The following is a 23410-nucleotide window of genomic DNA, read 5'->3' as shown; positions in this document are numbered from 1 at the left end:
AGCTGTTAAGAATCTTTAAAATGAATTTCTCTTTCTCTTTACCATTTGTGAAACACAATTACTACACATCAGCACAAGATCTTTTCACTGTGTAAAATTGAAGGCAATTAACCAATTTCAGCTTTAACTTCCTCGTGTTTCATTGGATGGAGGTAATGATTCACCAAACACAAAGATGATATTGGATATATTTTATTTACATTGAAACAATTTCTCTATTCCACCTTCCACCTGAAATTTATATGACTTTTCTTTTGTCATGGATGTATCTAATGGACCAACACAGTATATTATGTACATCCTGGAAACGGGCAAAGCCTACAAGTCCCTACGAAGACCTAAATCATGGCAATTAGAGTGAAGAATATAAAATTCATGACAATTTTCATTAAAGAAAATGTTTTGCAAAGCTGGCAAGCAAAAGTGGCTGCATTTGACTTACAAATATGAAATACATGCTAGTATTAAACGAGAATCGAGTCAAGGTTCTCCTTTAAATAATTTTCAAAGCGTGATAGAAAACTTATTTCAAATTCAATTTTGCCCATAATATCTCTAAGAGGTTTGTACAGATTAGTTTCACTTTATAAAAGCATTGAACAAAACAGGAAAAATCTATTTTAAAACAAACCTGAAATTACAAGAAATCAAAGGCGAAATTTCAATGAGAACAACCTCCATTATGTGTACCGTTCTCATCGACGACGCCATACCAAATGAATCAGCTGTCAGTACTCAGTACGATGTCCTTGATAATCAGTCAATGATTTGTCCCCTAGATGTCTCTGAAAGTTAACATGAGCATGAAGTTTAATGAAGCTCAATAGATGGCTTAACCGCTGGACAAATCGCCAGTACGCTCCGGTGTTGATGAGCGCCAGCGTTTTAATAACTCATCGGTTCCCGGTGTTCGCGAAGTTCCCGATAGCCTTGGAGAAATAACAAATCACATATATAATCTAAATTGAACGCTGATTTCGATTAAGTTAATAGATTTCTTGTTGAACCAGCCATTTTTTAAATAAACCGAAAGTAAGGTGCTGTTGGCACACCAACTTGGTTTTTTACGTTTATTTCAAAAACTATTAGATCATCGGAAAAATAAACTTGATTTCCGTGTTTTCCATTCAACTCTGAATCTAAATCATGTATTTTAAGCAAAATTTAAAATTTTGCCAAAAATGAAAAAGTGGGAAGGGTATAGCCTTACCACTTTCGTCAAAATCTGCAAAAACGACATCTCTTGAAATTCTATTAAAATCACATGGCATTATTAAAATTTAACACTGATTTCGATTATGCTATTGGTTTTCTCTTTAAACCAGCCATTTGAAAAATAAACGAAATTATAAGGGCAACTTTTTGTACAAAAAGTCGAGCTTAATTACTGAGTAAATTGTCGATAGATGGCAATGCCGAATCTCTTCAAAATTCCTCAATTGAATGATTACAATTAGAGAAGAGCAGTTGGTACAAGACGTCGGGCTTAATTACTGAGATAAACAAAACGGCTCTCGGTGTTCGTAAAGTTCCTGATAGGCTCCCGACAAAGCTAGGGGTTGAGGCCTTAAAGCTAAGTCGGGCTTAAATAAAAACAACGCACGATATCGTTAAAACTAGATGCTACTGTGCTAGTCAGGCTTAAAACATTGACAACATTGATGGCAGGAATGCAGGCTACTGGTTCAGTAGCTGACAAGGTGAAACCCTACCACATACAAAAAACAATATATTTTAAGGATTTTCTTTTCAATACACACACAACGATAGCAATACTGAACAGATAATAACATACCGTCAATATTTAAAGAAAAATCCTTTGAAACACTAAACAGGGTAGAAACTTAACAAACACCCATTTAACTTGACACTCGTAATATTTAGCGAAGACGCACATCAACGCCATCTAGTTTTTCCTCCTAAAACCCAAAGAAAATAGATTTTACTTTGAAATCAGTACAATTCTCAAAAAGCATTAAAGATCTTACTGATACCATTGAACTTTACTAATCTCAATGATAGCGCGCGAAGAAGCCATATGCGAAGCGGACTCAATTAAATCCGGTCTCAAAGTACCTGTAAAATTTTCATATATGATGACATTGAATATTAGGCAATATAATACATTGAAGAAAAAAAAACAAACAGAAGGTTGATACCTTGTCCAAGAAATAGATTATCCCAAGTGAGATTTAAATCATTAGCCGTTCGATCTGCCACTTTGACAAACGTATCGCCAATAATTCGACGTTTTTCTTCCGGATTAACAGCCCGACACAACGACAAAGTTTGGCGACCATGCACGTTAGTGGAAACATCGTAGAAAGTCAAACTTGCTTTTACAACCTAAAAGAATTCGAAACATCAAATCTGGTCGCTGGTATGAAAAAGAAATGAGAAGCCACTGTACACATATCACATATCAAATCGGCCAATCATGAGATTCTGAACGGTCCAGAAAAGTATCCCAAATTACACGAAGATTGGGCCCGAGTTGCTGTAAACTAGTGACGACCTGCTCGGATTCATCTTTACGCAGGAAACCGTTATCGATATGGATGGCCTGCACTCGCGACGAGTCGTCACCCTGGGGAAGTGCTTTATGGAGAAGGGCAGCACAAACGGCGGAAACGACTACGCCGCTTCGCTTACCAGCATGAGCACGAGCTTTTCACGTCCGACCGTGCGCCGGATGTAATCGAAACACTGCTGCTCGCGTTTCTCCAATGTGAAACCTCCTTGCAATCCACAAATGTCGAACAATAAGTTATGCAACATTTGTTCGTCCTGTTATTTTACACCAGCCATTAAGATCAATGCAGCCATTCTGCAACCTTGTCTACGTTGTCACCATTGGTCAGTAATACCATTTGCCGAGTCTCTAAGCATTTAAACAAAGGGCACTCCGTTTCTACTTGGATCTCGAATTGCCCATCTTCGCGAACATCTTTTCTCTCCACCGTTCCACCTAAACAGAACAAAACACACACAAAAATTAATTAAATTAAAATAGAAAACAAAAGAGAAAGCACTAATTATTTTATGACATAATTGTTTTCAGACATGTTAAATACTATTGTGAAATAATTGTAGTAATAAAAATTTGATATAAAACAGAATTGGTTACCTAATTCCTTATTGAGTAATTGCATGCATAATAAATAACCAGCATTGGAAGACCACAAGTAAAGATTGCTGGGTCGTATAGTGGGGCATCCACCACGTAAACTGAATTGGGACCTGTTCAGAAGTAATGTAAAATTCATTTTTGGCTCAATCATTCATTAACTTGACCCTGAACATATGTATACATTTCCATGTTTCCATAAGTTAAGGATAACAAAAATTAAGCAGAAAAGCCAACTAAAAAATTTCTGTGATTTGTTTTTGGTTTCAATCTTTACCTCGTGAAATTATAATTGCTTTATAGCCTTGTTGAAGCAGAAGGGCACCTGGGGTTTCCAGGGCTAGAATTTAAGATTCCACACATTGTTCTCTGACTCTGCAATCAATAACCTAAAATATAAATTTTTAAATTAAGACATTTTTACATCATCTATCACCCATGGCTTTGTGGATGGGTGTCTGCCTGCGAAGCTGATGATTGTGGAATCAATCTTCACTTGTGAAAACATTTGATCCTGAATTATAGGTCATGTGTTGCTAGTTGCATGTGTTACCAGTTTAACCATTTGTTTTACAAAACTTGCAATGAGAAAAAAATGTAATGACCTCAAACTTTAGGATTTCCTGCACATAAATTCAGCATATCGTGTGAATTATTTCATATTTTTAGTGGTTGGGTAACCTACGTTCATAAAGATGTTTTATTTTTCCCCATCTTTCCCGAGACAAAAAATTTTTTTTCGAATTTTCGAGATAGGGAAAATGGGGAAAATAAAACATTTTATGAACGTAGGTTACCCAACCACTAAAAAATGAAATAATTTATAATTTTTGTGCTTAATTTGCATGTGTATACCAAAGTGATACCGTGCATGATTTCATTAAAAATTACGGTGTGTGAAGCATTGGATCAGTAGGGAAACCCAAAATTATTATCTTAGCGGACTCAGCGTCACCATGCGGCATGTCACGCGCATCGCTACCTCCCGTCCTCTCAGCCTTATGGCCCCCTTCGTGGTCTTCCACTTCGTTGTCTATGTCTCAGCTTTACAAAAACCCTAGTCCTGGAGTGGCAGCACAATAACCCACAAAACGTATAAAACATACCTGAACTACCCTCAAACCTGTTTTACACACCTAAATGCCATCTATTGAGAGAAATATCGTAAAAATCGGCATTAGTGGTGTACACGAGCCCATCTAGACAGAATCCCTATCGGGAAACTGCCATCTAGTAAAAACAAAATAAAAATATGTAGTATAAATTGAATGTTGCTTTAGTTGCTTTCAGATTCCTCAACGAGTATCTCTGAGATGCGTACATGTTATACTTCAATTATCCTATTGCGTGTAGGAACACCATAGTCCATTTCTCAAAAATCGGAAAATCATGATTCGTACTGGAACTGGCTTTAATTCTTTTGAACAATTTTTTTGGTCGCTTCCATATCTTAAACATCCTGAGCGTGAACACTAACCGGCTTCTCTTTTACAATCCCAATTGACTCTAAGACATCGCTCTCCTAGACCCTTGCACTGCTTACTCCGTTACATCGCGATTATTGGTACACCGTACGGCCTACTAACAGTTCCAGCGAGCCTACTAGCACGATAATAATTGGTAAACGCTGCCCATGGCTGCCCCATGTCCGGTTTTCACATATGGTCGATCAGCGTGACCCCGGTGGATTGATGCCTCGTAGCCACCGCTCTCGAGTTGTCAAGCAGCTTTACCACCGCCATAATGTCCACTCGTGGGTGGGCGTGTAGTGCGAAATTTCATAGGAACTTCATTGCATAAACTCATTTCATTGGCCGGAGAGCAGTGTGACCAATGCCCCTCTGTGCACCGTATCCTTCACTCGTGGGGTCAGCATGCCTTCTTCCGTAATTTGGGCGTGCAGGCTGAGCCCTTTGGAAGCTCATGCTTTGAATTTGACCTGAAAAAGATTTTGATTCGTACGAGTACACATGTCGGTAAGTTACAAAAGTAAAACTTTGTTAGCTATTGTAAAGTAATTACCATAGCCTCTTCTTCCATCTTCCTTTCTTACTCCGCTTTTCATTTTAGTTTTTACTCATTAATTTCGCAAACTTAAAATTTGTCATACTTCTGCCGGCAGTTTAATGCGAATATTATATTTTTTTGAGGCTGTGCCCGTAGAAGTCAAAACTGCAATTAGTAAAGCAGCCCACTGCAAATAAGAAAACTATTTGGATTCTATTTCATCAACGGGGCCGAGTCCTAGCTCAGATAATGGTTTCTTTGACAAACCAACTATAGAGCTATTTATTCAGTTACGATTTATTCAGTTTTCGAGCTGAATAAAATTTTTGCGGGGATTGTTAATCAGTTCATTTCCATGTCATACTCGGGATTGCCTGAAAGAAATCCTGTAATGAATCTTGCATGATTTTCCGGAGAAATATGGCTTTCCTTGACAGCACTGTCTTCTTTCATGTCACTAATCCATTTTGCCTAGAATAAACAATATCGAAATAGAACATACCTACATCTTTACACACTTTCACTATATATATACTTTACATCCATACTTTTATTTTGAAAAATACCTTACCAGATTCGGGAAGTTTTCCATCTCGACTTTGAACTTTTCTTGGCTCAGTATAGGCAATGTAGGCAATCTCTCCATCCATGGCCAAATCATGTAATCCACCATTCCAGGATTTTCACCTACATTCAAAGTTTTTTCTAAAAACTACATTGCATTAACATTATGCTTACCATCACCTCCAAAGAATTTGATTTCTCTCTTTGTTAGTTCTTCCTCAAAAATTGTTAAACCCTTCTGGATACCACCAATGGGCCCTTTCCAAGAATCTTCAACATCTAACTTTGCACGGTATAATTTGTATAAGTTACTATGAACCTAAGTGAAAACCAAAAAATAAACTTTTAAACATGCAAATAGAAATCTCTCTAAGCTTAAAGTACCATATTGAACATTTCAATTAAAATCCTGTCTTGTGCCTTACGAAACGGGTCAGTACTATTTAGCAAGTAAGGACTTGGATAGACTTCATCAAGATAATCAGCAGTGATTAAGCTCTCAAATATCACTTTTCCATCAAATTCTAGGCATGGAACTTTGCCAAGTGGGTTTCGATCAAAAAACCAGTCAGGCTTTGTGACTAAGTTAATGTTCACAACTTCATTTCTAGAAATGAATGGACACATGAAAGACACTTAATTGTTAATCAAAAGATTATTTTACTGAATTCTCTTGGCTGCTAGCACTAGTCTGGTCCTTTGAGCATATGGACAAAATTTCATACTATACAAACGCATGAGACTTGGTGTTACATCAGGACATGTAGAACCTATAACCAAACCATTCCCACAAATCCTATGTAGTTCTTAAATGACGATGGGAAACATATTAATAAAAAAGAATATTATACCTGAAGTGAGATGTTTCGTCTCAGATATAGGGACAAATACGTCACTCATTCTGTCGATTCGACTGAAATGCGTAGATCTCAGGGCAAAAAAGGAAAAGAGCAGAATTTGGCAGTGTGCTCCGGGCAATTGGTGTGAAAATTGTCATCTATCTCTCGGAAGATAAGACAACAGATTTTCTGCGCCGTGCCTGCGTAATAATTAGCTTTCTGTTTAAAAATTCACCCGCTGTGGGAGCGCGTTTACATTTCCACGCGGCTACTGCTACATGCCGTTTGCCTTTACTTTCAGTTTGCAACTTTGGATTTTAAAATTTAAATGTTTTTGGCCATTAAAAGTTATTACTGATCTCCTAGTAATAAAAATTTTTACTTTATATTATATTAGTTTTATAGAAAAGTACTTCTTGTTTGATAATGTGAGTTAACAAATTTTGAATTTGGCATCTTATCGGCCAGAGTCATAGATTACATGGTTCAAGTACTCCATGTTAAACCCCTGTAAAAAAAGCCACGCCCCACGTCACTTTTTACGAACCAGATTTTTACATGCTTATTATAGGCTAGCTCCCTCCGACAGTGCTGCACCATGTGGAGACCTGATGCACTACAATACAAAACGCTATGCTTTCCCAGCCAAAATCCGCTTGGTGCAGCACTTTCGGAGGGAGCGAGGTTCGCGAAAAGTGACGCCGGGCGTATAGGAGTAGTCAGACCATCTCATCTATGACTCTGGCACCGGCCATCGAGGGCGAGGAGGAGAAGGAGATAAAGTGATCCGACAACAGCTTACAATTCCTTCATTGGGGAGCATTCCTTCCAGGGACCCACATCACTACCAAAATGTCGTAAGTTAAATCTCTCAAAATATCTAGCATCTTCTTACTTTATATTGCGGTTTTGTTTTTGTCAAATCATGGATTTAACGATCTTTAATTATGTTGCCCGATTGTCTTGGTTTTCATTTCAAGTCATGTTAAAAGGCTCCTTCTGAATTCTTGCTCGAGCTAATTAAGCGCACGTTTTTCAGTATGGCTACCTAAATTGTGCGTCATTAAAAGTTTTTAATTTAAACACAGGTCCAAGGTATCCCGTGATACGTTATACGAGGCTGTCAACAACATGTTGACCCAGTCTAAAGAAAAGAAGAGGAGGTTCACTGAGACTGTTGAAATTCAATTCGGTCTCAAGAACTACGATCCCCAAAAGGACAAGCGTTTCTCTGGAACCGTCAAGTAAGAACTACAAACCCACTTGTTGGGGAGTTAGACATTAGTCTGACGATGACCCTCACCCAGGGTCATTCTAAACATGTGGGGAGGAATTTGATTCAAGTCAACTTCCAAAAACATGCAAGGTTTCTTTCCTTGCAATTGGTATTTGGAATGGACTTGGGTTTCAAAATTATGTTGGGATGAACCTACTAATCAAAATTTATTAGGCTCAAGCACATCCCAAGGCCAGCAATGAAAGTTTGCATTCTTGGAGATCAGCAGCATTGTGATGAGGCTAACGCAAACAATCTTCCTTGCATGGACGCTGAAGCATTGAAGAAGCTAAACAAGAACAAGAAACTTGTTAAGCAGCTTGGTAAGAGTTTTTAAATATTTCTAAATTGGATGCATAATCAGTTTTTTTATGAGCAGCTAAAAAGTATGATGCCTTCCTTGCCAGTGAGGCCCTTATTAAGCAAATCCCCCGTTTGTTGGGTCCTGGCTTGAACAAAGCTGGCAAGTTTCCTGGTCCACTTACCCATTCTGACTCCATGGTTCAGAAAGTGGAAGAAGTCAAGGGCACCATCAAGTTCCAAATGAAGAAGGTAATGAAACCCCTGTTAATTTCTGTTACAAAGGGGTAAGAATAAAATTTTTTTTGTAGGTGTTGTGCTTGTGTGTTGCTGTCGGACACGTCAAAATGTCGGCTGATGACTTGGCCCAAAATATCCACTTGTCAATCAACTTCTTAGTATCACTGTTGAAGAAACATTGGCAGAATGTTCGTTCTATCCACATTAAGACCACCATGGGAGTCCCTCAGCGCTTGTACTAATTGTACTACGCATGTGATTGTTTGCAAATAAACGGTGAACAATTCGCAAAAGAAATACTACTGTTTTTTATGGTCGTACAATACTATTAGTAAATTCGTTTTTTAATGTAAAATTTTAAACGACCTACATGAAAACGACCCTTTACATGATAATTTAATCATTGAAATTTCGAATTTTTTTTATTTTGCCTTAAATGATACAATGATTTAATGAACCTTCATAGGTATGAATCATGAAAATAATTTGGAATCGAAAATACAGTGAAACTGCTAAAGTTACTTCCGTAAATCCAAGACAAAAACCTAAAATGTAACACGTATTAGTAAGTTTAACTTCAAATGGTTAAATGTACCACTTACACTTCCGTCAGAAGCACTTGCACCAACTTTGTCACCACGTGAATTCCAGCAAACTTCAAATATGCCACCAGTTCCTTTGTAGCTATGTAACAACTGTCCCGACTAAAAGTTGCGTCGTGTAAGTATAATCCGGTAAATGTTAACTAAAAATCCTTACGTACCTGGGTAGACCAAATGTGTACACATTTATCGAAGCTACCAGATGCCAAATACTTCCCATCCGGAGAAAATGCGACACTGTACACTGGCTCGGTGTGCTTCGTTAGTGTATGAATACATAATCCACGCTCTACGTCCCAGAGCCGAACTGTGGAAGTCGAACGAAGCACTGGCCAGAATTAAATTCATGTTTGGATTATTCGTTCCGGGACCAGTGGGACTCCATTTAATGGTGTAGATTTCTTTGTTGTGAGCTTGCAAATCATGCACACAGGTATCTTGTTTCATTGACCATATCTAGGAATCATGGTTGTACATTATAGAAAAGATCAGACACATTGGGCGGTAAAGTAATCGAGAATTACCTTGAGCGTCATATCGTCCGAACAAGAAGCCAAAAGATTACCCTGAGGATCCCATTTGATCGCATTTACTTCATTCTGATGACAAGAAAAACAAAGTTATCAATTTGCAATGTTTCAAGAAAATTTGAACCTATTACTGTATGCCCTTGGAAGGATTTTGTTGGTTTGTCACTGCCCAGTTTACAAACATGAATGCACTGGTCTGTAGAGCAAGATGCAAAACTGACATTTGACTGCCAATCTACATCAAGCGCAGGTGCAGAATGGAAGGCAAACTGCTGCGTGCATTGACCCGTGGAGGCATCCCAAATAATGGTTGTCTATTAAAGGTTGACGCGATTATTGAAAAGATCCAAAAGCGTAATTGAAACACTGACTATACTTTGTCAACACCAGCACTAAGAATGTAGTTGCCTTTTTTATTCCACTTGAGTGCAAAAATAGGTCCTTTGTGCTGTCCTAAGGTACTCGCGAGTCTTCCATCAGTAGTCCAGATACGAGCATAACCGTCGTATGAACCAGTTGCAAGAAGAGTTCCGTCACACTACAAAAGAAATTTTTAGCACCGATACTACTCTTTAAATTACTATCTTTTTTCATACATTCCAATCAAGTGATGTGACATCTTTGTTGCTTGGAACTTCAGTTCCACCTTTTTGAATGCAATGCCTAAGCACAAGTTGTGTTGGTGAAGATGAGTTGTCATTCATATTCCAGATCCTGGCAGTACTATCTCCAGAACCAGAGGCCAATAAATCTGTGGTAGGATTCCAGGCACAGATAAATACTTCTGATTCATGTCCACGTAAAACAGTTGATTTGCTGGCTGGTATTTCTACTCCTGTTTCCTCTTCTCTGCCTTCATTGGGATTAGCTAGAATGAAAAAGTTGTGAGGAAAACACATTGGTTGAAGATAATAAATAAATGTTGGCTATCCTACGATAGGAATGCATTGGTTCATCTCCATTGGAATTTGGTGGTTCTGTTTTGACCACTTGTGGTTTCTGATTGTTTTGCAGTTGTTGTTGCCGACTTGCAACAACATCTGGCATTACAGCATCAATGAGTGATAAACTTTCCATGGGCCGTTCAGAACCATCCTTAACACAAGCAGAGGTTAGAATTCATATGAGCAAACTTTATTTCAAAAACACAACTCACATCCCCAACGCTGATCTCTGCTTCTGTGTATTGCAAGCCCTTCTGGATGATGGAAAGAAGGGCTGCTGGTGGTACTAGGGCTCCATTAATATTGGACTGGGATATATGGGACTCAATGCCGAACGTATAAGCAGAGTGTTGAAATCCTATTTAAAACCAACGAGTGTTGAATACACTTGGCGAAATAATACTTTAAATGAACTTCTCCAAATGATCATTCAGTTGACAAGCCGCTTTCCAGCCCAACATGTTATCCTTACCAGATTCTTGCAAATAGCGGTACACTAAGAAATTTACTTCATCACTTGAAAAACTCATTTTTTAAAACACAAACATAGTAACACGACGTTTACAGATACTATTCGTGAACGATCTTTTTCGCAAGCTTGCAAGAAAAGCTCAGCTTGACCGAAGGTGCTGCTAAACAGCAGTTTTTTTTAATTCTTCCAGGCTACCAGCACCTAGCGGCACCTAGTAGCGGAAAATTTGGTTGCAAAGAGTGGTAACCCGTAACAACCCATTTGAAACAAGACTTAATAACAAACAAACAAACAAAAAATAAAATAAAATAACGCTACAGAAAATGCACTTTCACGACAGAGCAGCTATATCATCCGTCGTCCCAGATAATATTTTGTTCATCGAATGGAATTCTCAAATCGAATACTTCACGTACAGGTGAATATAGCAAAATCGCCTTTTAATCTCGAGGTTACCAATTGCATATCTTTCTAACGCACTTTATACCATCAGTGCTGACCTCAAAATCCATTCCTGGGATGGCATCGCCAAGGACAGTTCCATTAAGACAATTACCCTAAACAATGGCACTCACATCTTGGACATTGACTGCATGAATATCAGCCAGCAAAGCATGGATCATCGCAAAAAATCCAGTGAAACATTTGCTATTGGGACATCAGATGGTCTGCAACAAAAATAAAATTCCCGTCAGCCCGTCTCATTTCGTTTAACCTCTGTGATCGAAACATTATAGGAAAATGCTACATCATGCACAAAACGGGAAGAACGGAGCGGGTTATCGATGCTCACAAAGGTGCAGTCATGAACGCCAAGTGGAATCACGATGGTACCAGTTTGCTTACATCTGGCGAAGATGGCCAACTCAAGATATGGTCCAGGAGTGGCATGCTCAGAAGTACTCACACACAACGAGATTCGCCCATCTATTCGGCCGTTTGGTCTCCATTCTCAACCGGAGTATTGTACTCGTCAGGCAAAACCATAACTATCCAGTACTTTGCAGCCAACAGTAAGGTTCGTAAAATATTTATCGAACATCATAAAAAAATGCTGAATTCACCAAAAAGAATGCCAGGAATTGATTGAACGTTGATACGACGAATTAATAGACCCTGCAGTGGAAGGCGCACGAAAGCGTTGTGCTCGTTGTGGCTTGGAGTCCGATATCCAACTTGATCGCTAGCGGTAGTGAAGATTGCCACTTTAAGATTTGGGATCCAATGGGCCAGCTGTTGTTCAAAAGTGCCCCCCGACTTTATCCGATTACATCCATCGCTTGGTCACCTGACGGAGCTTTCTGCGCCTTTACTACTTTCTCATCTGTATGTGTTTCGTCTGCCTACGGGGTACTATTTTCTTTTCGTCAGCCTACAAAAGCCTTCATTTCCAGGACAAAAAGCAGAAAAAACTAATTAGTTCCATTGTTCTTAATGTCTGTCGGTTTCGCGCATTCTCAATTGGCAGAGCGATATACTTGAAGGCTCCATGGACGGTGATGGAATCTCTTCTGTATGTTGGTCACCGGAAGGATCCCAGCTGGTGGTTGGGAATTCCACTGGAAGAATTCAGATATCTCATCTGGTCAAAGGGTGTGTATACAACTAGATTGCGTTCTGTTCTGCTATCCATCATTTGGAAGTCGAGTTCCAATTTTTTTATTTGTTACCCGACAGATTAATGAATGCTAAATCAATCCCACAGGGGCCTCACTTGGGCTAGCTATAACGTGACCAAGATCGCTCCCAACACGCTCCAGCTACGAGATCATTTCAACGAAACGGTCGAGTTACTCGAATTTAGAGACGACGTCATTCTGTGGTCATTCAAGTATGGCTACCTCCTTCTAGTCAACCAAACTCATTGCCTCATACACAAAGAAAATGGCTGGAACAGTCCGATTACGGTCGAATTGCGAGACAAGTGTCCCCAGTTCATCAAACAAACAGAGAAGTTTGTCTCTTTACAGCAATATTTTTTGTTTTTCATTCATTGAATGATCTTGTCCTCCATTTTCCGTCATGAACGCTTTCTACCCATGTACAGGTATTTCTTAATAATGGATTGTGGAATCGTGTACGTCTTCTCCTACGATGGAGCTCTACAGGGGACGCCGAGGATCTCTAACCAACGATTGACGACGTTAACGGCCGATCACGTCACGGCCGCCAGAGAGGTGATAGCCACCCGTAATTCGAGTGACGGTAAATCGATTCATTGCTGTCATTATCGCACTGGCAAGCCGGTGTACGGCGACAAGCCATTGGTGCATAGCGGACAGGTGACCAAATTGGAATTGGATCCCGGCTCACCAACGGGCGATCAACTTTTAGCTTTCACCGACGCAGCCCGCGATCTTTACCTGCTGTCTTTATCATCAGGTTTAAACCGAGTTCGTTCTTCTCTCAAAATTGGTACGAATGTTTCATCAAATTCATGTTTGTTACTTGTTTTTTTCCCCAAAAGAATCTGTGTAATCTGTCATGCGCGCTGTCTCACAAAGCGAAACTCATTTTGCAATTTGTTTTTCTGACCTGAACGTTTTGCGGTTTTTTAAAAATATTTTGGCAGCTGGAGGTGTGACGTCGTTCGCTTGGAATTGCGATTGTTCCATGCTGGTTATGATAAGAGAAGAAGAATTGTGCGTGGTACCTTATCCGCCGGCTGTACCCAATGATCCAGCACTCCTCGACAAGTTCACCATTCGTCAAAACATCCGGTACCTTTCTTTTATTTTCTCCATTCACCTCACCATTTGCGGTAAAACAATTTTGAGATTGAAATTATTGAAATCAGAGAGTACGGCAAGCACGTTAGCATCGAAAGCTTCGTCGGCCACCAAGTTACGTTACAACGCGGAGACGGGCTAACGTTTCCCGTTTATCTATCACCTTATCCATCCAAGTTACAGCAATTCGTGTCCAACGGCCAATGGGACAGCGCCCAACGACTATGTAGTTCCATCAAAGTAAGTGAAGCCGTTTTTCTTTTTTGCAACCAACACAGCCGATCTTCAGCAATCCGTTTGCGTTCTTCGAAAATACGAAGATGGAAATCTTGTGGGTCTGCCTGGCGGCCATGGCCGTGCATTACAAACAGTTGGACGCCGCCCAAGTCGCTTTCGCAGCACTGCGTGAGACGGATAAGATCCTCTACATTGACGCCATCAAAGTAAAGACATTTTATACGCCGTAATGGCATTCTCGGATTGTTCCTTTTCTCGTTCCCCACTCAAGTAGTAAACACACACAAAAAATACGTCTAATTGAGAGTATAGAAGATGAATAACGTGGCCATGATCAAGGCGGAGACTGCGCTCTTGCAGAACGGACGCACCGAAGCTGAAACTATTCTCCTTCAGGCTGGACTACCTCTGAAAGCCATTATGTTGAATTTGCAGTTGTTCCAGTTTGAAAAGTAGGCCACTACTCCCTAGTTTACGCCTCTTTATTCAATTTTTTTTTTTGCCAACATCCGGCTTAATTAAACGATTTCTTTTCTGCAATCTCTCCTCTCCACTTTTGATCCAATTGCAGAGCTCTAGAGCTAGCGGTCAAGCACGATTCCAACATCGACGTGGTGGTCGCCTATCGGCGCAAATACCTGGAGCAATTCGGTTGGACGGAAACCATTCCTCGCTTTATTGAATACGCTAAGAAAGTAAGAGATAATCCATTCACTTATTTCCATTGAGATGGACGTGTATATAGTTAATGTTTTTTGATTCATTGATGGGAACAGGTCGACATCGACTGGGACGCTATCGAAGAAAAACTAGTGGATGAATGATGACCCCGATGTTAACTATACAATCCACCGGGCTTTGTGTGCCATCTTATCAGCATATTCATCAATTGCCATTGCGAAATTTACATGCGCAAAAAGAATAGCCATTCTTTGTAGAGTTACACAATACAACACTATAAAGCAATGCGCTGTGTGTATGGCCAAAAATGTTTACAATCGATGGGTCTTGGCCCGGGCTCGTGCCTTTTCAATCCACTGGCGCCCCATCGTTCACGATTAAGCAATTTCAAAGGTAATTCTTTTTGCGGGTTAAAGTCATTGATGAGCAAGTCGTTGATTGCCGGGGGGGCTAACAAACAAGTGTACACGAAATATCGTGATAATGTGAACGGTCGTTAAATCAACAACTAGAGTTCAGTATCATCGCAAGTGTAATGAGATACTTCCTTACGTTATGCGCTAAACTACTTTGACCTGATGTTTGAACCGACATTGCATTTGTTTAACCGCCAGCTTTTTTTTTTTTAAATACAAAAAGAGGAGAGTCGAAAGAAACCAACGGCATTATAAAGCGGCAGCTAAAATAAACGATGACCGAAGAGCGAACGCTGGAACGTGAACGACGATATCCACGTACGTGCAGAAGCAAAAAAAAAAACTTCTTTTTTGTTTGTGTTTCCGTGTCCTTTCGAGTGCCTCTTGCCCTTTTTTTTTTAAATATATTCAAAAAAAAGCTGTGCAGACAAGGGCCGCATGGATTCTTGCCAACATTGAAAATTCGTCCATCTTTTTCTTTCATTCCGGAAGACTTTGTATGGAACGATGTTGATCCGCTCCAAGGTATCGGCCAACTGTCTGGTCCTTTCGACAGTTATTTCTTTTTCGACCTACCCTGAGGATGAATGAATGTACTCCAGAACATTTCTTTTATTGATTCGAATCGCAATTGGAACCGACTTGTTTGAGCACGAGTGTTGCTTTTGCATCACAGTTAAAGAGATCATTTCTAACGATAGACCGGTTATATCTGCATATATTATGTTGTGTGAATCACGTGGAGGCTTCTGGCTGTGAAATTGGGATGCAAAGATCGCCACTCAAACAATCGATTGATTCGAATCTCTTGCATGCTAATTTCTATTGATTATTTTTGTCCTTTTTTATTTTCAATGGAGATTCATTTCTCACGACGAGCAACACCAAATATGTAGGTCATTGTCTTTTATTTTTTCCTTGTATGTTTCTATTTTCTTCTTTAAAATAAAAAAATTATAGAATACGTAGCTATAGTCTTTCCACAGGAAAATGTCCGTTCTTTTTATGATAGGTTATACACATTTGTTCTCTCTTGGAGCTACAGAGTATTATACATCAATACGACACGCCATAACCATGGATCTCTCGTTAATGTTTCAAAAAAAAAATAAAAAAGAACCCGTCGAGGCATATCGAATTTGATTCATTCATCGTACAACGATCCCCTGATCAGTTCACAAGAATCCGATATGCATATGGATGATATGCAGAATAGAATTTCGGGAAAAGAAAAGGGCCGCTGATTTACGATTGTATTTATTACTTTTCATTCCCAGCGTTAGTGTTTTGCTTATTTCCTGTGTTTCTCTCCTTTGGCTTTGCCCGCCCATAGACAAATTTCCAGTTGTCCCAAAACGGATTTGTTTTTTTGTTTTTTTTTCAAACGCGCGTGTTTGGCAAGTGAACGGACGAAAGTGCGGCCCACATCGCGTAGGCTATACATATTTAATTGACTGGGAAGTAAAACGTGATATAGACCTGCTGTCGCCTTTTGATGCATTCATTTTTCCGTGATTGAACAACAGCAACAACAACAACAACAAAAATATTCGTTTCTTCCTTTCTATTTGACGGAGTGCCGTTAGCTTTTTATTATTCCGGGGTTGCCCGGAAAAGATTCTTCCGCCGTAGGTGTCAAGTCGTCATTCCTAACAATTTGTGCGTGTAAAATTTAGAAGAAAAATATATAAAAAAAGGGGGGAGGGGGGGAGGCTTTTGTGTAGAAATTGGTTAAAATGTTAGGAAATAACAACAAAAGATTGGCCCACGACTGCGGTAGGTAAAGCAAAGAATCTTTTCAAGGCGATGTTCATGCTCATCATCAATTTTTCGGTCTTTTTTTTTTTTTTTAAATATTTTTTAACCTATACAGCTAGCGGCGGTGATGACCTCGCCGCATGACGTTGTACCGGCCCGGCGCTGCGCCAATCACGGTAATAATGGACCACCTTCAATCGAGTGATTTATATTTGAACCTTTAAAAATATTAAAAAAATAAAATAAAAAATTCAAGTCGCCTAGTCCTATATCTACGATCTCTTGCTGATGCATTTTTAATGGGCACGTTCCTTTGAGTTTCATTTTCGAGAAAGTAGATATAGCGACTGACCCAGAGATGATGGCACATTTATTCCGTTTGTGTTGTCTCCATTGTTTCTTTCTCTTTATCTCGTCCTCGTTGATTCTTGCGTGTATATAGTTGTAGAAAAGAAAACAGAAATAAATAAATAAAAACCTGTACGGAAAGCGAGGTCCATTTGTCGCAAACATATCATCAAAAGCCGACCTTTTAAAGTATGTATAATAACATCGGGCCCACACTGCACGAAATGTTAGATTTGGTACGGTCCGATATCCAAGTGGGCCAACTATTTCCAGGCTCACATTTTTTTTTTTTCAACACTTGGGGCATTTAAATGTACAGTGTCCGGGTGTACTCTTTCTGCGTGTAAAAACAAAAAATTGATTGAATATAATTATAAGAAGAAGAAAAGATGATTGTGCCTTTCTTTTTTCTTCTTCTTCTTCTGGTTTGTGTTGTTTCGAATTGTTTACGATGGCCTAACAGACAATGCGAGAAGAATAGGGGCGTATATATTTGTTGCTTAAGAATTCGTTTTCCTGACGTCAAGACTATTTACTGGACGATTGTGATCGTGAGCTAATCAGCCGCAAGCAACATATGCGCAAACACATATCTGTATATTACGGTCTATGATAATCTCTCGAGCATATTGTGCGTACGAACTAGATTTGTTCTCTATCTATTCTATCGCATATGTTTTAGTTTGTATTTCTACACAACGCCCACTAGTGACGTCGGTCGACTTCATTTGATTGTTTGTTTCGATCACGAACGAGCTTTTACCTTTAAGATTATATACATGCCGATCGTCATTTGTTTCGTTTTTCTTTTCTTTTTTATTGTTGGGTTTCGACTACCTGTAACATGTCGGCCATCACCCGTGAATGAACATCAATTGATGCCTAAAACTCCACCCATGCTGAAAGAAGAAAGGAAAGAGAATTGATGGAACAAGTTTTCTGTTCCAGTTCCTGTTCCATTTCTTTTTTTTTTTTCTTTTTCTTCAGAAATATCGTTATCGGTTTAAGCAGAAGTTGGCCAAAAGAGAGTGCTGCAACAATCGTGAGCTAATCGACACGCCCTTGTTTCCATTCCTTTTCGTGTGTCTTCATCTTTTTTCACGAGACTCGGACAGCTGACATCGACTTTGCTTTTTTTTTTTTTAAACTAACTCTGAAAAAAAAAAACTAGTAATAAAAAGAGAGTTTAAATTTATAGACTAGCATATCTGTAAATGTATCATAGAGTATCATCATGATAATAACAATAATTGTTATCGTAACTCTGCGCGAAACGATTCGCTTCTTTCTTGCATACACGAGCGGCAGATGGCGGATTGTAACAAGAACGAAAACTGTTCCATTAAACGACGAGATGTATGGACTATATACTCCAACGTAAGTGCGTGTATACTGCATGTACAACATATACGTGTATGTATATCTTTCGACGTCAAAGCGTCTGCCATCCGTTTTGATACAATAGTCCCATCAGATTTGTGACAGGTGACCTTCTTGGCTGAACTCGTCCAAATTCTTTCTGTGTTGCAGGTGGCGTGAAAACAACAGCATATGGGACCTTTTAAAATCTCGTAACATTCCAGCATAGTTTTTATCAATCCCTTGTTTTGTTTTTTTAAATAATATTCAAGCGTTTAACTGCGAATTTGTGTTAGTAGATCAGGCGGACGTCTTACTCTTCTTCGTCCCTCCAAAAGGGGGAGGGGGCAATAAAAAAAAAAGAAAAGCCTTTCTTCTTTTATCACGATATACGCACACACCCCCCATTTTTATTTTGCGACCGTTCTCCGCTATTTCGTGCTGCTGCTCGGTATATTTTACGACACTCGTTTTCGTCCGAAACGACATGCCCATTTTTTTTTATAGACACAACACGCAGGACAGGGTGGATCCCCTTTTTTTTAAAACATTGTTCCTCGTTTCATTCATAAGAAGTTAAAACAATATAGCAACAAAAAACCGGGGGGGAGGGGGACGTTTTGGAATGTATGTAAAATAACCGTTTCGACCGAGTAAGGAATGATTCTGCTGTTCTTTTATTTCAACTACACACGCACATGTATAGACATATACCTGCTGATATTGGGCCATTGCGTTCAAGTGAAACGGAGGAAGAAAAAATGTGTATATACATCTAACTCATATATTTTCTGTTTGTTGTTATACCTACGAATTCGTATTGCCTTGCAGGGATATAACGAATTCATTTCGCTTTGGCTTCTCTTGCTCTTTTTTTTTTTCTTCTTTTGGGGGTCTCTCTAATAATATATACTTTGGCCGTGTCGGAATCGTGCATGGGTCATCACTCCAGGATTTCTTTCTTCTCCCCCCTTTTATTTTTCTTCTGCTATTTCAATTGTCGGAAACATTTTTTTGGGGGGTTTTGTTTTGTTGTCCCGTTTCTTTCTGATAGTCTTTCTCGCGTATATGTAGGATTATATTTGCGCGGACTTTTCTTTTCCTCTTCACCGGGTGCACGTTGTTCAGTGAAGAACCAACGGAATGTCGGTCAAGTTGCTGCATGTCATCGGAAAATGCAATAAAAAAATCTTGTGTTTGGAATTTTTTTTTTGAAATTCCCGCCACTCGTCCTCGTGTCTCGAGTTCCCTGAGCACGCCCTTGTTTCTATTTCTTATGAAATCTTATAATCCCCAGCACTTCGTGAACAAATTGAGGCGAATTTGTTTGGAATTATTCCGCCATCGTCATCGTCTGACCCAGTCCGTTCAATTCATTCGATTTTTGTTTTTTTTTCCTCTTTTTTATATAAAAAATTATTTTTTGAGCTCCCCAAAAAAGAAGAGCCATGGCCTTTTAGATCGTTAATTTATTTTTTTCGTATTCCAATGCAATGACGTCAGCACAAGACGGAAGAAGAATTTTTTAATATTTAATGAGATAATAAAAAAAAGATATTTCTGCCTCTGTGTCTCATCATTATTGCTGTACACACGGATCCATTCTGCCATGTGCTTCTGTAGATGGACTTGTTCGAGAGGGCACAAGAGTTGAATGCTTCATCAGCGAAGGACATTTCAAAAAAAAAATATTAGTCTTGACCATTCCAACTTCTCCAAACTTTGAAAAGCTTCTTAGGGCCTATAGCAAAAATTACAACCCGGATATGTGCATATTCGTTGATAATTTTCTTTTACAACAATTAAAGAAAAAAATTTAAATTAAAAACAGAACCATCAAGTAATAAGGGTCAACCAATGAGAAACTAACTCATGTTGTAACACATCCCTCTTCATCCCGCAAATGGTGATTTGTGTTATTTAGAACACCGGAATGCGGTTTTCAAAAATCAGCTTTTTTTAATAACAATGTAGTCTTTTCGATGTGTTAGTCTAACAACAAGCTTATATAGAAGGGCGACTGTTGTCACTATTTGCATAAACAGGAAAACGATTCCTGTCTTTTTCTCAGTACCAGTTCTTTGCATAATATTGACTCTAATTCGCCATGTAGGGCTGGGATATTCCAATATCGCCTAAACGTATAAACAGTAGGGGAATAAAGGACACGATTAACACGCGAGATAACTGCCATTGCACCGAGAACCGGTTGATTTTGTTTTCTCTTTTTTTTTTCTTTCTTTTTAAATTGAATTAACGTGTCACTTGATGCATATTGTTTGGTCATTTGAAACCCTGGTCAGCTACAAACCTCCTTTTATTATAAGATCGTCATGTCCCACTTTTTTATGTTTTATGCATAAATTTGAATTGCGCTGATACGTGCGGTCGCCGAAACCAAAATGTCAATCACCGGAATTTGCGCAACGATTTTGATGACATCAAGAGCTTTACGACAAACAAAAAAACAATTATACAAGCAGCTAATACTGGGTATAGCTTTAACCGCGATTGTCTACTTAAATATGCATTACAATGTTTCTTTTTAATCCCGTACGTTATATGTTATATACGCGTGTCTTAATACATGATTATATATCTATACCCCAAAAGTGATGTAACTATATAATACACGCTAAAGTTGTTATTACATTTCAAACGTGCGTCTCTTCTGCCGCGCCCTGTTATAGCGCGTGATCGGCGTGACACCCAACCGCACACGGAAATATTATTTAAATGTTTTTAATTTTTTTTTTATTTCTTTTTTTTTAGTTGTAAATCAAGGCCGAGTGAGTGACATTTAGGACATTGATTTAAAATGGGTTTCCTCTTCAGCATTAAAAAAAAAAAAAGAAATGGTTTCAGCCATCACGCGGGACCGAGACGGACGAACTAATTCAAATGGTACGCTTCGGTGGCTGCAATTGAGATTATTTAGAATTGAGGACGCCGCATCACATGACCATCAACGTCATCGTCCGTCTTGAAACTAACAAGGAAATCCATTTGAAAGTTTAAAATTTAACCTGATAATTGGCTCCGAAGGGGGAAACAAAACACACGAGGCTTCGTATATGCAGTTTTCTATATAGAAAACGGCTGCGTGAATTGATGAGACATTGTCCCTTGTATAACTTCTTGTTAGAGTTTGTATACAGAGGCAAGTGCACTATAAGAAGGCAGTGCTGGCGGTGTCTATATACGATTCAATTTAATTGGCCTATTGTTTTTACTCTACAGTGATGTAGAGCGTCGGCTTGCGCTTGTGTTTTGGAAACAAAATCATCATTAATTTCAAGAAAAAAGAAAAGGTGAAGCAACTAATGAAAGCAAAGAATAAAAAATACAACAACAAAAAATTATGTAAACGTGCAAATGCCGCCGTCACTGATGTGGTGAGGGGTTTTCACATTAACCGACGGAGCGCGGCTCCCGCAGCCGCGTGCAATCAATTAGAGCATCACACAACAAATCCCGTGATCACCAATAAATACACAAACGTAAGGCGTCTGTGTATACGTCCTATCCTTTTTCTTTTTACCGTTTTGGGTCTCATCCGCAGCAGCAGCTCGTTTCGTGATTCATAACCATTTTCACGTCTCTCTCTCTCTATTTTTTTTTCATTTTTCAAAAGGTTATTGTTATTCATTTTTAAAGATGGCGAGGAGGGAATCTAACTGATATTTTCCCTTATTTTTTTGGTGTGCGTGTAAAACGCTATGCGTCGGTTATATACGTGTTGCATGACGATGTTCATCTTTCTTGTATAGTTGCGTCTGTGACTGCCAGGGCGGCACCACAGGGTGTGATTACAGGCGTCGGGAATAACGTTTGATAAGATAGACACTATTGTATATACCATAGCGTTGCCATCAATTGAATGCACATTGTTTAATCCAATTTTATAGTCGTACATTGACGAAGCCAATCTACATAGCGCCAAACATTTTAAACGATTGCTGAAAGTCATCACGTGTATATAATAACATTTATACGCGCATTGCGTGTTCTTTTTTGTTTTTGGCTGGGGGAGGAATTCATGAAGAGTTCAAACATCCGAATCAAACGTGTGCCGAGAAACTTCTTCTCGTTTCACGTCGTTATGTATACAGGAATTTATCGAAATAAGGAAAAGGCCGGGTTGTGTGTACATCTCAAATGACAAAACCCGCAACCGACTGCGTATGAGGAATGTAAATTGGAAGATGTTTGAACAGGGGGGTAGGGATTCGTCTTTTCATACAAGAGAAGAATCTTGATGATAGAATGAAAGAGAAACTCGGGATAGGGATAAAAGTTTAAGACATTTTTTTTGTTTTTTGCTGGACTCGTTTCTATACAAGGAAACAAAAAGAAAATGTTTGATGGAATTACACGAAAACAGGATGGAACCTCTGTCATTAGAGCCCGTAAAGAGCGAGAGGCAATTAACCACATCGACTCTATAGCCTTTCATCTGTTTAAAGGTTTGAAGAAAAAAAATTAAATTATTTAATCGGACATTTCTGCTGGGGAATTAAGCGCACTGCTGATCTCCTTTTTGAAAGTCTCTCATTAGGGGCGGGCAAACAGAAAAAATAAAATGAAACGATTTACACACAGATTTGGGGCTTGAACTCTTTTGTTGTGGCGCTAAGTAAGAAAAACAATTTATCGACCCATTGTCAGTCAATTTCAATTGAAAACGGAGCCTCAGACGAAGGTTAGATTCAACACTGCTGGCATACCAATAAGAATTAACCATCGGATTTGGAAAATAGCGTGTTATATATAGGAATATGTATAATAGCCAATGGCATCGCATGATTCATCGTCTGGTTAGTTATAACATCACGTCATTGACGAAAACAAGAATGAATGCGAATTTCAATAAACAAGAGAGCGTTTTGTACACATTGCTCATTCATTTCTATTCCAACAAGGAAAAGACAAACAAAATCCGTTGTGCCTATTAAATATACTATGCACCGGTAAAAACTAT

General features: G+C 39.0%; 4 protein-coding genes and 1 pseudogene across 5 annotated transcripts; 2 read left to right on the top strand and 3 right to left on the bottom strand.

The window, feature by feature from the left end:
• Positions 1-1716: 1716 nt before the first annotated feature.
• On the bottom strand, positions 1717-3812 carry LOC123474263 (annotated as a pseudogene).
• A 1437-nt stretch (positions 3813-5249) lies between these two features.
• LOC116924372 (pyrimidodiazepine synthase) lies at positions 5250-6822 on the bottom strand. Of its 2 annotated transcripts, none has more exons than XM_032930915.2 (6): positions 6550-6822; positions 6363-6468; positions 6083-6305; positions 5873-6017; positions 5706-5821; positions 5250-5605 (listed from the first exon to the last, which is right to left on the bottom strand). In XM_032930915.2, the coding sequence occupies exons 1-6, from the start codon at positions 6596-6598 to the stop codon at positions 5477-5479; spliced, it is 768 nt and encodes a 255-aa protein (XP_032786806.2). In that variant the 5' UTR covers positions 6599-6822; the 3' UTR covers positions 5250-5476. The 2 variants fall into 2 exon arrangements, with proteins under 2 accessions (XP_032786806.2, XP_032786808.2); XM_032930917.2 differs by having other exon boundaries at positions 5879-6017; positions 6550-6820.
• A 412-nt stretch (positions 6823-7234) lies between these two features.
• LOC116924499 (60S ribosomal protein L10a) lies at positions 7235-8650 on the top strand. Its single transcript, XM_032931023.2, has 5 exons — positions 7235-7394; positions 7626-7781; positions 7988-8136; positions 8193-8365; positions 8425-8650. Exons 1-5 carry the CDS (start codon positions 7390-7392, stop codon positions 8593-8595), a joined length of 654 nt encoding a protein of 217 aa, XP_032786914.1. The 5' UTR covers positions 7235-7389; the 3' UTR covers positions 8596-8650.
• A 106-nt stretch (positions 8651-8756) lies between these two features.
• On the bottom strand, positions 8757-11063 carry LOC116924209 (F-box-like/WD repeat-containing protein TBL1XR1). The gene is given in 11 exon segments (XM_032930713.2): positions 8757-8898; positions 8956-9057; positions 9117-9269; positions 9271-9411; positions 9480-9554; positions 9617-9799; positions 9862-10023; positions 10082-10353; positions 10421-10580; positions 10642-10787; positions 10902-11063. Coding segments are annotated over 11 exon segments (1479 nt in total). The 5' UTR covers positions 10960-11063; the 3' UTR covers positions 8757-8871.
• Positions 11064-11163: 100 nt separating this feature from the next.
• Positions 11164-14834, top strand: LOC116923976 (intraflagellar transport protein 80 homolog). Its single transcript, XM_032930505.2, has 13 exons — positions 11164-11319; positions 11395-11567; positions 11639-11919; positions 12015-12251; positions 12370-12494; positions 12607-12855; positions 12949-13316; positions 13474-13621; positions 13699-13870; positions 13951-14073; positions 14180-14319; positions 14439-14562; positions 14644-14834. Exons 1-13 carry the CDS (start codon positions 11225-11227, stop codon positions 14689-14691), a joined length of 2283 nt encoding a protein of 760 aa, XP_032786396.2. The 5' UTR covers positions 11164-11224; the 3' UTR covers positions 14692-14834.
• The last annotated feature ends 8576 nt before the right edge of the window (positions 14835-23410 follow it).

This window comes from Daphnia magna, linkage group LG1 (assembly GCF_020631705.1).
Source record: "Daphnia magna isolate NIES linkage group LG1, ASM2063170v1.1, whole genome shotgun sequence".
Classification (NCBI taxonomy): Eukaryota; Metazoa; Arthropoda; class Branchiopoda; order Diplostraca; family Daphniidae; genus Daphnia; species Daphnia magna.
The sequence above is the reverse complement of the archived record's forward strand: the minus strand, read 5'-3'. Positions and strand labels throughout refer to the sequence as shown.

Coding starts and splice junctions, on each gene's coding strand:
- LOC116924372 (XM_032930915.2), bottom strand. CDS start 6,598: ATGAGTGACGTATTTGTCCCTATATCTGAGACGAAACATCTCACTTCA. Junction 6,469..6,549: donor GACGAAACATCTCACTTCAG/GTATAATATTCT, acceptor GTTTGGTTATAG/GTTCTACATGTCCTGATGTA. Junction 6,306..6,362: donor CTAGCAGCCAAGAGAATTCA/GTAAAATAATCT, acceptor ATTCATTTCTAG/AAATGAAGTTGTGAACATTA.
- LOC116924499 (XM_032931023.2), top strand. Junction 8,137..8,192: donor GAAACTTGTTAAGCAGCTTG/GTAAGAGTTTTT, acceptor TTTTATGAGCAG/CTAAAAAGTATGATGCCTTC. Junction 8,366..8,424: donor TCAAGTTCCAAATGAAGAAG/GTAATGAAACCC, acceptor TTTTTTTTGTAG/GTGTTGTGCTTGTGTGTTGC.
- LOC116923976 (XM_032930505.2), top strand. CDS start 11,225: ATGCACTTTCACGACAGAGCAGCTATATCATCCGTCGTCCCAGATAAT. Junction 12,495..12,606: donor ATATCTCATCTGGTCAAAGG/GTGTGTATACAA, acceptor TCAATCCCACAG/GGGCCTCACTTGGGCTAGCT. Junction 13,317..13,473: donor TCGTTCTTCTCTCAAAATTG/GTACGAATGTTT, acceptor ATATTTTGGCAG/CTGGAGGTGTGACGTCGTTC.